The sequence below is a fragment of the Microcaecilia unicolor genome, chromosome 10 (genome assembly GCF_901765095.1).
Source record: "Microcaecilia unicolor chromosome 10, aMicUni1.1, whole genome shotgun sequence".
In the NCBI taxonomy this organism is placed as follows: domain Eukaryota; kingdom Metazoa; phylum Chordata; class Amphibia; order Gymnophiona; family Siphonopidae; genus Microcaecilia; species Microcaecilia unicolor.
The window spans coordinates 212,968,241-212,984,930 of record NC_044040.1 but is presented as its reverse complement, the minus strand read 5'-3'; the positions used below and the strand labels follow the sequence as shown (position 1 = coordinate 212,984,930).

The window sequence follows — 16,690 nt, the reverse complement described above, 5'->3', positions numbered from 1 at the left end:
AGTGCTAATTAGCTCGTTATACAATTAAATTGCACATGGAAATTGGATGCATGCCCAAATTTGTGGATACGATTTTTGGCAACTTTTGTAGAATTAGGGGGTATTTCTGTACTGAATTTTCAGCATCAAAAAAGGATTCTAACAGATGCAAAGTGCCGAGATGAGGAAAAAACAGCAGATCTGCATGAAAACACACGCACCCATCTATAGAATGGCACATAAGTGTTTCTGCACAGATCGGCAAAGGGTCATGACCATGGGATTGGCATGGGCGGGCCAGGGGTGTTCCCTTAAACACAGAGTAACATAGCTTAGACTAGTTGGATGCGTACCATGCCATTTCTGTTGTGCAGCAAAGAACAGCAGTAGAGATGTTAAATAAGACTTGAAAGCTACACAGTGCCAGAGCCGGTGGTGGGAAGCGGGGCTGGTGGTTGGGAGGCGGGGATAGTGCTGGGCAGACTTATACGGTCTGTGCCAGAGCCAGTGGTTGGGAGGCGGGGCTGGTGGTTGGGAGGCGGGGATAGTGCTGGGCAGACTTATACGGTCTGTGCCCTGAAGAGCACAGGTACAAATCAAAGTAGGGTATACACAAAAAGTAGCACATATGAGTTTCTTGTTGGGCAGACTGGATGGACCGTGCAGGTCTTTTTCTGCCGTCATCTACTATGTTACTATGTTACTATGTAAGTGATGGCAGATAGAGATCTGAACAGTCCATCCAGTCACATTCCGTTTAGTTTCTATCTTCAAGAACTTCTTTCATTTTGGGTAAGATAGATAGTATTGATATTCTTATCTTCCCCATCTTTAATATGCTCTGCACAGCATATGTTCTAACTTCACACTTTTTAATATGTTTCGCACATTATATGGTCTATTCACACACTCTCGGCTCCCAATTGATTGTTTGCGCACCATTATTATTATCTTAAGACATATTTTACTCCTTTTTGAGGATATTGTACTTTTATCACTGACACTAAGAGGGGCATTTTCGAACGGGGACACCCATCTCTAAGGGCGCCCATCTCTGAGGATGTCCCCGCGAAGGGACGGGGCATCCTGTATTATCAAAACAAGATGGGCGTCCCTCTTTTGTTTCAATGATACGGTCGAGGACGCCCAAATCTCAACATTTAGGTCGACCTAAGAGATGGTCAACCTAAATGTTGAGATGGTCGACCTTAGAGATGGACAACCTTGGTTTTCGCCGATAATGGAAACCAAGGACGCCCATCTCTAAAACGACCACATGCAAGCCTTTTGGTCGTGGGAGGAGCCAGCATTCGTAGTGCACTGGTCCTCCTCACATGTCAGGACACCAACCGGGCACCCTAGGGGGCACTGCAGTGGACTTCACAAATTGATCCCAGGTGTATAGCTCCCTTACCTTTGGTGCTGAGCCCCCCAACTCCCCCCAAAACCCACTCCCCACAACTGTACACCACTACCATAACCCTAAGGGGTGAAGGGGTGGGCACCTACATGTGGGTACAGTGGGTTTCGGGTGGGCTTTGGAGGGCTCACATTTACCACCACAGGTAGGGGGGATGGGCCTAGGCCCACCTGCCTGAAGTGCACTGCACCCTTTAAAAACTGCTCCAGGGACCTGCATACTGTTGTGATGGAGCTGGGTATGACATTTGAGGCTGGCAAAAAAAAATGTTTACAAATTTTTTTTGGGTGGGAGGGGGTTGGTGACCACTGGGGGAGTAAGGGGAGGTGATCCCCGATTCCCTCCGGTGGTCATCTGGTCAGTTCGGGCACCTTTTCAAGGCTTGGTCGTGAACAAAAAAGGACCAAGTAAAGTCGGCCAAATGCTCATCAGAGCTGGCCTTCTTTTTTCCATTATCTGCCGAAGTCGGCCATCTCTTAATCACAGCCCCGTCCCGCCTTCGGTACACTGCCGACACACCCCCGGGAACTTTGGTCGTCCCTGCAACGGAAAGCAGTTGAGGACGCCCAAAATCGGCTATCAATTATGCCGATTTGGGCGACCCTGAGAGAAGGACGCCCATCTCCCGATTTGTGTCGAAAGATGGGCGCCCTTCTTTCAATTATGCCCCTGTAAGTGTATATTATGTATAAAATACACATCATAGTATTGTGTATTACTATAATATAATATAATATAATATATATGTTCACATGTCAATGTCATGTACACACTCTGGGGCCCTTTTACTAAGCTGTGTAGGTGCCTATGCACACCCAACAATTTGGAACTACTGCCTGGGCGGTAATTTCATTTTTTATACGTGTCGGAAAATTTCTGGCACATGGCACTAACTGGGCAGTAATTGGCAGTGTACACATGCTGATGATTATTGCCCAATTAATGCGTGAGAATGATTACCACCCGGTTAACATGTGAGAACTTACCACTAAGTCAATGGGTGGCATTAAGGTCTCAGGCCCAAAATGGACACGCGTCAATTTTTATTTTGCTGCACATCCATTTTTGGCCAAAAAAGCGCCTTTTTTTCAGGTGCGCTGAAAAATGGACCTGCACACATCCAATACACCAGCGCAAGTCATTTTTCAGTACACCTTAGTAAAAGGACCCCTTTGTCGCTTATTGTTAACATAACTACGTTGCATGTAGCTATCATTGTTATATATGTATTGCTTTTATCATTTTCTTTCTTAGTATGTTGTTAGGCACTTTCACACGGTACACACAATTGCATATTATGGCTATGGATAATGGCACCCAGATTTGTATGTATGCAATCATCTCTGTAGTCTCTCAATGTATATGATTTTCTATGTGTTTTCTATGATTTTTATATTATTTATTTATTTATTACATTTGTACCCCACCTTTTCCCACCTATTTGCAGGCTCAATGTGGCTTACATAGTACCGTAAAGGCGTACGCCAGTCGGTTTATAACAAATGCAGGTTATATTGTGGTCGAAATGAGGTAGGTGTGTATCAGGCACCATGAGGATAGAAGGGATGAAGATTGTATATATGTTTTATATTATTTTATATTATGTCTTACCATTAGACCCCTGAGGCAGGTACTGTTGTGCCGAAACACGGCCCATGTCGGGTCTTCAAGAATAAAGTATTCTTGTTTGTCACCGTCTTGGAGGCCCAGTTGTGCTTTTTTCTTTTGTTGTTTGATATGTTAGATCAACATATTTCTTTTCTTTTGCTCCCTTTGCCTATTATATTTTGCATCTAATGGAAACCACTGAGATGGTGCTCTTGACTGGTGGTATATCAAGTCTTAATACACTTGAAACATAATTTTTGATAACTATTGAGAAGAATTTCATTGTAAAGCTTAGGAGGCTTTATCCTTGTTTTCTTTTCGATTCCAAGTTAACACTGAATTTCTTTTCGTTTTTTTCTTCACTTTCTTGTAGCCGCAGTATACAAACTTGGGGCTCTTAAATAGTATGGACCAGCAGATTCAAAATGGATCTTCTTCCACAAGCCCATACAACACTGAGCATGCTCAGAACAGTGTCACAGCACCTTCACCCTATGCACAGCCAAGCTCTACGTTTGATGCTCTCTCCCCTTCTCCAGCCATCCCATCCAACACTGATTATCCCGGACCTCACAGCTTCGATGTATCATTTCAACAGTCCAGCACAGCAAAGTCTGCAACGTGGACGGTAAGGCAACCGGTGTTCTTACAAGCTTCTTGTATAAAGATAGGTACTGAAGGTCTTAGCCCTGTTCATCACATATAGGAAAGCAATGTGTAGAAATAAGTGTTAACCGACAAGCAGGACGTAAGACCTTATGAATGGAAAACAGTTTCTCGGTTGTTGTTTTTTTTCCGTTTTCTATCCTCAGTAGAGCCTCTGTTATACTGTCCATAAAGAGTTATCCCAATTGAACATGAGTGAATTGGGAGATCACTGGTCCAGTTAAAGAAATTGAAATGACTGTGTGCTCCAACGGTGAAAGATGATTAGAAACTAGTGGGAAGGTGTCAGTGGAATGCTTCCTACCGGACAAATCCAATTTGGCAAGCTGACATTCAACTTTTAAAAAAGTAAATCATTTTCATTGAGGGAATTTGCTTTTCAGTTTTATTTTAATGTCCACCAAGTAGGTTTTGCAGTGGATTATTAGATACTTTAATGATCTTCTGAGGCCATCTGGACCTACTTATATTCTCTTCCATTGGGTGCAAAAGTTCCTCCGTTGTTCTCACCTGACATAGATCTCCTTCCCTTTCTCATTAGAGCTTAACTTCATTGTCTAAGGTTATCACATCTCCTTCCCAACTTTTTTTCTCTGTGATTCATTAATATGAACTAAGTTCCTTTGCCTACATTATCTTGCCCCCCCACAAGGTTCTTCATGTCTAACTCTTATAAGTTTATTTCCTGATGTGACCTCATCTGCTTTGATTAACACCTGTCATCTTTTTTTTTCCCTCTCTAAATTTCACTAATAACAGCTTTCAAACTCACCCAACTGGAAGAGTTTCTTCTGCTCTACTGTCATATTAAAATTTAATTGCTTTTTACTCCACCCTTATCAAGAGTCCATAGCTTCAATTTACCATGCAGAATTTTCCATGTGAATGTCTTGGACATTGGAGGGAACAACAGCACGAAAAAGGGAAATTCTATATTCAAAGCATCTGCATTTATCCAACCCTTCGATGCGTAAATATATATAATATTAGCACTTAACATGTGTAAGTGTACATGAAAATGCGAGCGGAGCACCTTCCTGATATCTACAGGAATGTGTGTAACTTACAAAGGGGAAAATTCCATAAATGGTGCTCAAAATTCAGCTCTCAAAAGAATCAGTGCTGAACAATATTCTGTAGCGGGTGTTCCGAGATCAGCGTCCTTTATGGAATATCACACAGTGCAGGCATTTGCGCTCAACTGTGAGTGCGAGGAGTTACGCCAACTGAAACCAGGCATAAATCCCAGTATGCAAGTTGGGTGTGGATCCCTAGAATTCTATAATATTGCGTGCATTTTAAAGGAATGGCCCTGGCCTGCCCATGCCCCTCCCATGGCCACGCCCTCTTCACAGAAACACTTACGCACTATTCTATAAGCGTATTTTCACCTGGAACTGCTGTTTCTGCCCTGTTTAGGCTCCTTGTGTCCTAGAAAGCGCTGAAGTGACGTCTAACATTCAGCACCATATATAGAATTTCTCCTATAATGTAATATAGATGGAGTATGGATAATAGAAGTTAAGTGCATCCCCCGCTGCATTTATGCTAATGCTGGGTTACGCTGGTGCTCTGTACCGGAATCTCTCACACCTCATGACCTTGAGGCACCTAAATGAACATGTCCTGTTGTTGAATTGCCCCTTAAACCTTCTTTCCCCTTTCTCATGGTCACAGTCCATGCTCCTTCCAGAATCTGGTATGCATGAATCCTGAGTCTGGCCACTAGGGGTCATCAGTGTCAGGTGACCACAACATTCCTGGGTCTTTCACAAAGCAGTACATAATACTGTCACATGGCCATTAGTCTGGCTTCTGAAACAACCTTCTAAGTGACATCTAAAAATTAGTTTCAAGGATATCCCGGGCATCACAATGCAATATATTGTGCAGGGATGACTATACTATCCATGATGTGCCATAGGTGTAAGTGCCTATAGGGCCCTTTTACTAAGGTGTGTAGGCACTTATGCGCATCCAATGTGCATCAAATTGGAACTACCACCCGGCTACTACATGCCCTGGGTGGTAATTCCATTTTTGACGCGCATCTAAAATACGCAGTAGAAAATATTTTCTATTTTCTGCCACATGGCGCTTACCCGGCGGTAATCAGCAGGTTACACGCGCTGATGATTATTGCCCGGTTAGAGCGTGAGACCTTACCGCTAAGTCAATGGGTGGCGGTAAGGTCTCAGACCGAAAATGGACGTGTGCTGATTTTAATTTTGCCGTATGTCCATTTTTGGCCACAAAAAAGCGCCTTTTTTCCAGGCACGCTTAAAAATGAACCCGCACGCGTCGAAAACACGTGCATACACAAGCGGGGCCTATCCTTTGTCACGCCTTAGTAAAAGGGCCCCTATTAGGCTTATTTTCGAAAGAGAAGGGCGCCCATCTTTCGACACAAATCGGGAGATGGGTGTCCTTCTCCCAGGGTCGCCCAAATCGGCATAATCGAAAGCCGAATTTGGGCATCCTCAACTGCTTTCCGTCGTGTTGGAAGCGTAGCAAAGGCGGGACTGGGGCGTGCCTAATACATGGGTGTCCTTGACCGATAAAGGAAAAAAGAAGGGTGTCCCTGATGAGCACTTGAGTGACTTTACGTGGTCCATTTTTTCTTACGACCAAGCCTCAAAGAGGTGCGCAAACTGACCAGATGACCACCAGAGGGAATCGGGGATGACTTCCCCTTACTCCCCCAGTGGTCACTAATCCCCTCCCACCCTAAAAAAATTTAAAATATTTTTCTAGCCACTATGTCAGCCTCAAATATCATATTCAGCTCCATGACAGCAGTATGCAGGTCCCAGGAGCAGTTTTAGGGGGTACTGCAGTGCACTTCAGGCAGGTGGTGGACCCAGGCCCATCCCCCCTGCCTGTAACACTTGTGGTGGTAAATGTGAGCCCTCCAAAACCCACCACAAACCCACTGTACCCACATCTAGGTGCCCCCCTTCATCCCTAAGGGCTATGGTAGTGGTGTACAGTTGTGGGTAGTGGGTTTTGGGGGGGGAGTTAGGGGGGCTCAGCACCAAATGTAAGGGAGCTATGCACCTGGGAGCAATTTGTGAAGTCCACTGCAGTGCCCCCTAGGGTGCCCGGTTGGTGTCCTGGCATTTGAGGGGGACCAGTGCACTACGAATGCTGGCTCCTCCCACAACCAAATGGCTTGGATTTGGTCGTTTCTGAGATGGGCGTCCTCGGTTTCCATTATCGCCGAAAATCGTGGACGACCATCTCTAAGGTCGACCTAAATGTTGAGATTTGGGCGTCCCCGACCGTATTATCGAAACGAAAGATGGACGCCCATCTTGTTTCGATAATACGGGTTTCCCCGCCCCTTCGCGGGGACGTCCTGCAAGGACGTCCTCAGGAAAACTTGGGCGCCCTGTTCGATTATGCCCCTCCACATCATTTGATTTAGGAAGCAACCTTATGTTTGATTTTTTAAGTCAGATTTCATAGCAGATCTTTAGAGGTTGAAGGTTAAAATTGGAACCTCTCCCATAATGTATAAAGTTGATAGAATTCTCAGTTCTTACTTGTTATAGGTCAGTTCTTTGCATAATATTTTGGATGACATTGTCTAGGCTTATTAAGTGTGAGAAATCGCTACGAACTGCTGTTGTTCCAAATATTATTCCTTATTTTAGAAAAACACACTGAGCCGATAATACCTTCACTCCTTAACTCCTCGGCAGAGGTGCAAAATGCATGATGCCAAGGAATAAATAGAGACCATTTCTAAAGAATAGATTTTATTGAAAGAAAACAAAGTATATAATTAGTGTGACTGAGAAGTGAGATCCCTGAAATTAAGCTCAATGTGTAGTCAGAGCTCAATGATGGATTTCATATCTTGTGGGATAGTTGCTCTCTCTCAATTCCCACATGAAGAGTCCACAAATTCCCTCCCAGCTACAAGACCAAAACAAGGATTTCAGAAGGTGCTACACCTGGGATTGTTCTCCGCTCAAGGGACATTTATGTGCAGCAGGGTTCCGCCCACTCCTGTTTAACAGCCAGACAGGTTTCCTTATCCTGCAACATGTGTGGCAATCAGCTTTGCCACCAGTAAAACCAGCTGCAGGTAGAACGGTGCTGCGTGTAACCTTGGGAAATGAAGCAAAACAGTAGGTCAGGGTGATCCAGAATTTGCTGTTTACATAGAATCATAAACCGGAAAAGCCGATAAATAGAGTTGTCCATTTTTCTTCTCACAGCAGTACCACAGATGGTTCATGGTCTTGCAGTGTATCTCTGCTTCCATGTAGTCAAATGTCGGGCTTTCAGTTGGGGCTCAGGGGCACAGTAAAAATGAAATCATGTACCATGACTTCTCCAAATTATTTATTTTTTTAATTTATTTATCGCATTTATACCCCACCTTTTCCCACAAGATGCAGGCTCAAAGTGGCTTACAAGAGACTGAAAAGGCTAGTGCAAATCCAGTGAACATACAAATACAATATTAAATAGATAAGTAATCAGAGTAGAGAGAAAGAAAAAGAATAACATATATAACATAGTAGATAACAGCAGAAAAAGACCTGCACGGTCCATCCAGTCTGCCCAACTAGATAAACTTATATGTGCTACTTTTTGTGTATACCTTACCTTGATTTGGACCTGTCCTTTTCAGGGCACAGACCGTGTAAGTCTGCCCAGCACTATCCCCGCCTCCCAACCACCAGCCCCGCCTCCCACCACCGGCTCTGGCACAGACCGTATAAGTCTGCCCAGCACTATCCCCGCCTCCCAACCACCAGCCCCGCCTCCCACCACCGGCTCTGGCACAGACCGTATAAGTCTGCCCAGCACCATCCCCGCCTCCCGCCACTGGTCCAAAATGGTCCATGCAAATGCTGTTAAACACCCGTGCAAGCTCCAGAGGTCGAGGAGGTGTTGACTCGTTGTGATAGATAGCGGCAACCGTCCACTCTGACCCCCAAGACAGGGAGAGCTGCAAATCCATCTCTCTCTCTTAATCTTCATCAGAAACAGCCGACTAGAAAGCGGATACCGTCAAACAAGACAGTTAATGCAGGCGATAGCCAACGCCGGGATCGGCAGTCTAAAAGGAAACAATACCACCACAGCATGCAGCTTTTTCCATAAAGTCTCCCCAACGCGAAGCAGGCTTCAATGCTCAGCAGCCGGTAACAAACAGCGTAGGAGACGATCGCCGTCTGGAGGCCAAGCTGAGACGCCAGCGGCCAGAATGAAAGGCTGGAGAAGAAGTGGGTCAAATGGATACCAGGGACGAGCAGATCAATTAAACTAAGCACTTGGCCAACACAAATCTTCTTGAAGGCCCCTTACTTCAGATATTGCTATGTAGCCCCTGCCCCATCTTCTGATCGGTTACAAGAACTTTTCAAGGAGCTAAAGGGTCATTAACAAAGTAGATCACACTATCTCACCTGGTGGAGATTTCCAAAATTACATAGGTGCCCTTTCACTAAACCATGTAAGCATCTACGCATACCCAACGTGTGCCAAAATTAAATTACTGGACGGCTACCGTGTGGCCCTTGCGGTAATTTCATATTTGGAGTGCCCCCACTACATGCGCCCAAAAAATGGCATTTGGCGTGTGTAGGTCATTACCACCTGGTTACTGCGTGAGTAGGCTTAGGAGTAACCTAAGGAAGTATTATTTCACAGAAAGGGTGGTGGAGGTGGTGGAGTCGAGGACTGTTCCAGAATGTTATGTTGTTATCCATTTATCCTAATTACTGACAATTATACCTTGTCCTGATATCATTATATTATGTTGTTATCCACTTACCCACTTCTTAATCAACATAATTTTCGTATGAACCTTAATAGCAATAATTCTGAAATTCTTCTCCGTTAATATTTATTTATTTATTTATTACATTTGTATCCCACATTATCCCACCTCTTTGCAGGTTCAATGTGGCTTACAATTCGTCATGGATACTGAAATAGAAGAGAGTATACATTTGGTTTTACAGAGTGTTTTGGGTTACATGAAGATGAAATACATGATAGTGTAAGAGCAGAAGGCATTATAAGATAATGCTGGATGTATTAAGGGTTGTACAATTACATGTGTTGATCATTGTGATATATCTTGTCAAAGAGATAGGTTTTTAATGCTTTACGGAAGTTGGTCAATTCATAGACCGTTTTCAGGTGACGTGGCAACGAGTTCCAGAACTGCGTACTCATGTAGGAGAAGGTAGATGAGTGCATTAGTTTGTATTTCAGGCCTTTGCACTTAGGAGGATGACGATTGAGGAATGTGATTGCCATAATATTCCTATGCATCTTATCTGTTATATATACTCTGATTCTCTATTCCATCAATGTGATTGTAGTTGTATTATATTGTAAGCCACATTGAGCCTGTAAAAAGGTGAGAAAATGTGGGATATAAATGCAGCAAAATAAAATAAATAAATAAATAAGCATGTGGGATCGCTTAGGAACAGGAAGAATTAGGGGTTACTGAGGATGGGCAGACTGGATGGGTCATATGGCCTTTATCTGCCGTCATGTTTCTATGTTTCTATGAGTCTTTACCTCTAGGTCACTGGCTGGCGGTAAGGTCTCAGACCCAAAATGGATGTGTGGCAATTTTCATTTTGCCGCGCATCCATTTTCGGCCAAAATGTTGAAAAAGGCATTTTCCGCAGGTGTGCTGAAAAATGATTCTGCGCACGCACAAAACACGCATCTACACTACCGCATTTTTCAGCGCACCTTAGTAAAAGGACCCCATACTTTTGGGGGGCACTTGAAGCAGATAAATTAGCCGGTAGACAGTGCACTTTTGTCAGGTTCAATCCACACAGAAAATCAAGAGTCCGAAACTGATCGACATTGACTCTTCTCACACCAGGGATTTCGCCATCAGCAACTTCCCAGCGAAGGTACTATATTTAGGACCTGCCACTGAAGAAAACTGCTCCTCTGTCACCCCTGTTAGGAGCAGATAGAAAAAGCTCTTAAGAATTCTGTCCTCAGTTATTAAATTCATTTCTTCAGACCCACAGTGAAACGCAAGGGGCCAATATTCAAAAGCAGTTATATTTTTTTGTCAGTGGGCGATAAACTTATAATTTATGTGGTGGTGACAGCAGCGACTAAGAAAGCAAATAGAATGCTAGGTATTATTAGGAAAGGAGTGGAAAACAAAATATCATCTTAGGGCCCTGTTTACTAAGCAGCGTTATAGGTGCGTTAACATTTTTAACGTGGGTTAACCATGTACGTGCCAACAATATCCCTATAGGCACCTACATGGTTACCATCCAGCTTATAATTGAAAAAGAAAAACGCCTATATTGCGACCCAAATCGGGAGATAGACGTTTATCTCACAAAAACGAATTAAGCGGTATAATCGAAAGCCGAATTTGGACGTTTTCAACTGCACTCCATCGCGGATGCGGACAAAGTTGATGGGGCGAGTCGAAGACGTGGTGAAGGCGGAACTGGGGCGTGGTTATCGGGTGATCAGAGATGGGCGCCTTTCGCCGGTAATGGAAGAAAAATATGCGTTTTTAGCGAGAATTTAGGGCACTTTTCCTGGACCCTGTTTTTCCACGAATAAGGCCCCAAAAAGTGCCCTAAATGACCAGATGACCACTGGAGGGAATCGGGGATGACCTCCCCTGACTCCCCCAGTGGTCACAAACCCCCTCCCACCACAAAATATGCCGTTTCATAACTTTTTATTTTCACCCTCAAATGTCATACCCACCTCCCTGGCAGCAGTATGCAGGTCACTGGAGCAGTTATTAGGGGGTGCAGTGGACTTCAGGCAGGTGGACCCAGGCCCATCCCCCCCCCCCCACATGTTACACTTGTGCTGGTAAATGGGAGCCCTCCAAACCGCCCCTCAAACCCACTGTACCCACATATAGGTGCCCCCTTCACCCCTTAGGGCTATAGTAATGGTGTAGACTTGTGGGCGGTGGGTTTTGAGGGGGATTTGGGGGGCTCAACACCCAAGGGAAGGGTGCTATGCACCTGGGAGCTCTTTTACCTTTTTTTTTGTTTTTGTAAAAGTGCCCCCTAGGGTGCCCGGTTGGTGTCCTGGCATGTGAGGGGGACCAGTGCACTACGACTCCTGGCCCCTCCCACGAACAAATGCCTTGGATTTATTCGTTTTTGAGCTGGGCGCTTTCATTTTCCATTATCACTGAAAAACAAAAACGCCCAGCTCACAAATTGTCGAATAAAACATGGACGTCTATTTTTTCCCAAAATACGGTTCGGTCTGCCCCTTCACAGACCCGTTCTCGGAGATAAACGCCCATGGAGATAAGACGTTTTTGTTCGATTATGCCCCTCCATGTGCGCTAAGTTTAGGTGAGGTAAAAGAACTAACACACCTTAATAAACAGGGCCCTAACTTTTAGCGCTGTTTAAAGAATTGCCCGCTAAAGGGATAATGCTGGCAAATATCAGTCTCAGCTCCAGCACTATCCCTATATCCCCCGGATTCTATAAATTGAACGCTATCCTGAGATGTGAGCGCAACTAAATTGGCTAACGAGCCAATGAACACCAATAATTGGATCTGCTGACGTACAGTCTGTTTTAAAATAGAATGCTGAAATGGATGTGCAGGGTGCCGGTTATTTGCTATGGAAGTATCTGTTCGACTACGATAAATGCGGATAACCTCAACAGAGGCTACATAGATGCCAGTGTATCAATACAGACAAAACCACTGGGGGGGGGGGGGGGGGGGGGATTAAGGGGCTGCCCTCCCCTAATATCTCCAGTAGAGTGCCACTCAAAATGAGCACCTTTACTAAACCTAACCATCCCTGGGTGCAGCAATAAATTCTCACGTAGATTTTGGAGGACATAAACATGCATTTCCCTTTTGAAACGGAGAATTTGTCTGTATTTTTGTGTTTGTTTAGCCCTGTCCAAAACATTCCCAGTTCATTCCCTCCCCTCCCCCCCCACCATGGGCTAGATTCTATATATAGCACCTAAAGAATTGGTGCTGCAAAAAGCGCTATTTTATAAGTTGCGCTTAAAATTAGATGCGGTTTATAGAATAGCGCTTATGCCCGGGAATCGTGCCTAACTCTAGGTGTGGCCATTTGCACCAACTGAAAAGTGATACAAATGTACGTGCCTATTTTAGGTGCATATCTCCATTATTCTATAACACTGCGTGTTAATTTTAGGTATGCTTTGTTTCGCACATGACCCTCCCATTACTGCACCCCGTTTAGGAGCTGATCCCTAAATGTACATGCATAAAGTTCAATTAAATGTAATGAGTGCCAAGAATTGTTTCTTAAAAAGCCAATTATTGGCACTAATTAGTTTAATTAGTTTATTTAATTAAATTGTGCACACAATTTTTGGCAACTTTTACAGAATTAGGAGGCATATGCATGTACCTGCAATTTAGATATCTGGATGTGTATCTCCCAGCTTTCCAAAATATCCAACTAATATCCAGCTAAAACTCAACACAGAAAAAACACACTGCCTCATCATCTCATCCCATCACAATACATACAAACCTACAAACATTAACACCCCAGGATACACCCTCCCTATCTCAGACAGCCTGAAAATTCTCGGAGTAACAATCGACCGAAACCTCTAACTAGAGACCCAAGTGAAATCCACCATAAAGAAAATGTTTCTCTCAATGTGGAAACTCAAAACGCGTGAAAACATTCTTCCAGAGGGAAACAATCAACGGTACTAAGCCATACAGACTACTGCAATGGAATTTATGCGGGATGCAAAGAACAAATCATAAAGAAACTTCAGGCCGCCCAAAACACAGCAGCTAGACTTATATTTGGAAAAACGCATTTTGACAACGCCAAATCACTCCGAGAAAAACTGTACTGGCTTCCAATTAAAGAACGTATCGCTTTCAAAATCTGCACGACAGTTCATAAAATCATTTACGGCGAGGCACCGGGATACATGACAGACCTCATCGACCTGCCAACCAGAAATACTATAAAATCAGCACAATCATACCTGAACCTCCACTACCCGAGCAGCAAAGGACTCAAATACAAATCCACATATGTATCCAGCTTTTCCTACTTCAGCGCACAACTATGGAACGCACTACCAAAAGTAGTAAAAACTACGATCAACCACCTAAATTTCCGGAAAGCACTAAAAACAGATCTGTTCAGAAAAGCATATCCCACCGACCCAACATAAAAAACCTGGATACCTGCGACATAACGAAACCAAAGACCGTAATGGACATATCCTAACTCTTCCTCTCCCTCTCTAATGTTCCCCCCAATTGTGTTTACCATACATGTACCTCATTCTACCACAATATCACCTTGTAATTGTTCATACCTTGTATTTGTTCATACCGGAATCGGCTAATGCTGTTTACGGTACTATGTAAGCCACATTGAGCCTGCAAATAGGTTGGAAAATGTGGGATACAAATGTACCAAATAAAATAAATAAATAAACCTGAATACATGGCTACATATTGGTTGATGCACATCCAAATCTCAAATAGAGCTTTTAAAATAGCTACTTTAGTCATTGTTGGGGGAGGGGGGAGTTTTCAGCCCTTCAGATTTATCTGGCTAACCTCCCAGGCATCTATATCTTTTTGAAAATCAGCCCTCTTAGGAGATGGTAGTCAGCAAAAGCTCTTCTGCAGTTTGTTAAGTACTTATATTTATTTATTTGATACTTGTATCCCACTTTATTCGAGTACGATTATTCAGCTCTATGTGGCTTACATAAGTAATAAACAGTACACGTTAATGTAGAGTGCATGTTACAAAAACTGTAAGAGTTAAAGGAACATTCTTGAAAAAGTAGCAGCAAGGAGAAAGATCTTGGCTGTAACCGATTTCAACATCTAGTGAAGGAAGTTATTGAAAAGAAAAGCCTTCAAGAATTTGCGAAAGGTCAGATAGTTATTGAGTTGTCTTATTTCCCTTGGGATAGAATTCCACCATTTAGTGCCTAAGTGAGAGAAATCTCGAGTTAGAGTGGATTTGTATTTGAAATTTTTGTCATTAGGGAAGTGTAGAACGAGATAATCCCTCGCAATTAAAGTTGAAGAGTCTCTATCAAGTTGTACAAGCATGGTCCCACCCCAAAGAGAGCACCTGCTAGGAAGTGGTTGGCATACAAACCTTTAATGTGTGCAGATTTCTAGTCACTATTTTATGGACTCTATGAACTTTTCATTTCCCGTACACATTGTATCAGACTCAATTTACTATCTGCCAAATTTGATGTATTTATATTAAATTTAGTTCACCCCTTTTCAGTAGTAGATCAAGGTGAGTTACATTCAGGTACACTAGGTATTTCCCTATCCCTGGAAGACTCACAATCTAATTTTGTACCCAACGCAACGAAAGGTTAAGTGACTAGCCAAAGATCACAAGGAGCAGCAGCAGGATTTGAACCTGGTTTTGCTGGTTGTCAGCCTGATTCTGTAACTACTAGGCAACTCCTTCACGCCAATAGTTTATTTATCTCATCCCGAGTGATTGTGTGGGTTTTGTGGTTACTGGTCTGTGTGCCAGCAGGTTCCAACAAGACTTGAAAGACTCCCGCCAGGAAAGACACTGGGAATCTGGGTTGTTTAGTGGTGCCTGAGCTCACTGAAGGGTCCCTGCATCCAATCAGAAGACGAGTCAGGGCTACATTTGTAATACTTCAAAGACCACATCTGGCAAAGTATATTAACATAAAGGATGGGATATAAAGGACAGCCACCAAAATGGTATTACACAGAAAAAATAAAGCAGCTAAAAATATATTCTCCAGAAGAAAGAAAGTGAAGGAGTGAAATAGAAATATCTAGCAAGCTTCAATGACGTGTCAGAAGAAATTTTCAATAGAATGAAAAGTTCAAGGACAAGGAGGTCACCTTGAGGAGCTGGAGGGAAGGAGACTCAAAAAGAATGCAAGAAAAGACTTTTTCACTGAACAGGTGGAGAACTCTTGGAATTAGTTTCTAGCGGGGAGGAAGGGGGCCGGGGGCAGGGATAACACTATCATAAACAGTGCCAAGCGTTCTGTAGAAGGAGGTGTTCCGGGGATGGGGGGGGGGGGGGAGAGAAAGAGTAGTATAAAGAGTAAAGTAGTAGAATGTTGTGGGTAATTTTACAACAGGGTAAGAAGGTGCCTAGTCAGTGCTATTTTATAAGGAGAAGTAGATGACTACTTTGTATGAAATACTAGTGTAACTGGAAGGTGCAGACTTTTACAGCAGCCCTTGAGCTGGTCAAGTATATGCATAAATGCTGGTATTTTATAATTTACACATATATGATCTGCCCAAACTCTACTGCTGTGTATGAGTTCTGGCCAAGTATGCTCCATTTTGTCATGGCAGTTAGTTGGCATTTTGTAAGGGGTCATTTACATGCATATGTTGCCAAACCCCTGAGTAAACGATTAAAATACCCCAAATATCTACTTTACCCCTTCAAGTACACAATCCCTATGGAGGTCATTCTATAATTATAGGCGTCCAGGGGGTGTCTGATTGGCACATATTCTATAAAGGCAAGTAGGTGTCTACTTTCCTTTATATCATGCTAGATGTAAGAACATAAGAATAGCCATACTGGGTCAGAAGACCAATGGTCCATCATGCCCAGTATCCTGCTTCCAACAATGGCCAATCCAGGTCACAAGTACCTGACAGAAACCGAAATAGTAGCAACATTCCATGCTACCCATCCCAGGGCAAGCAGTGACTTTCCTCCATGTCCAGCTCAGTAACAAACTATGGACTTTTCCTTCAGGAACTTGTCAAACCTTTTTTTAAACCCAGATACGCTAATCACTGTTACCACATCCTCCGGCAGTGAGTTCCAGAGCTTAGCTATTGTTTGAGTGCAAAACTATTTCCTCCTATTTGTTTAAAGGTATTTCCATGTAATTTCATTGAGCGTCCCCTGGTCTTTGCACTTTTGTGAAAGAGTGAAAAATCGATTCACTTCTACCTATTCTATACCATGGGATTTTATAAACCTCAATCATATCC

The 16,690-nt window shown here is 43.4% G+C and overlaps 1 protein-coding gene across 8 annotated transcripts in view; it reads left to right on the top strand.

Moving 5' to 3' along the window:
• Positions 1-16,690, top strand: part of TP63 (tumor protein p63) — a 198,806-nt gene that overhangs the window by 41,284 nt on the left and 140,832 nt on the right. For all 8 annotated transcript variants that reach the window (XR_003943501.1, XM_030215589.1, XM_030215588.1 and 5 more), the window contains exon 2: positions 3,381-3,635. Coding sequence is in view for 7 of the 8 variants with exons in the window: in XM_030215589.1 (XP_030071449.1) it covers positions 3,381-3,635 (255 nt within the window). In the remaining variant the exon portion in view is untranslated. The remainder of the gene's footprint in view (positions 1-3,380; positions 3,636-16,690) is intronic.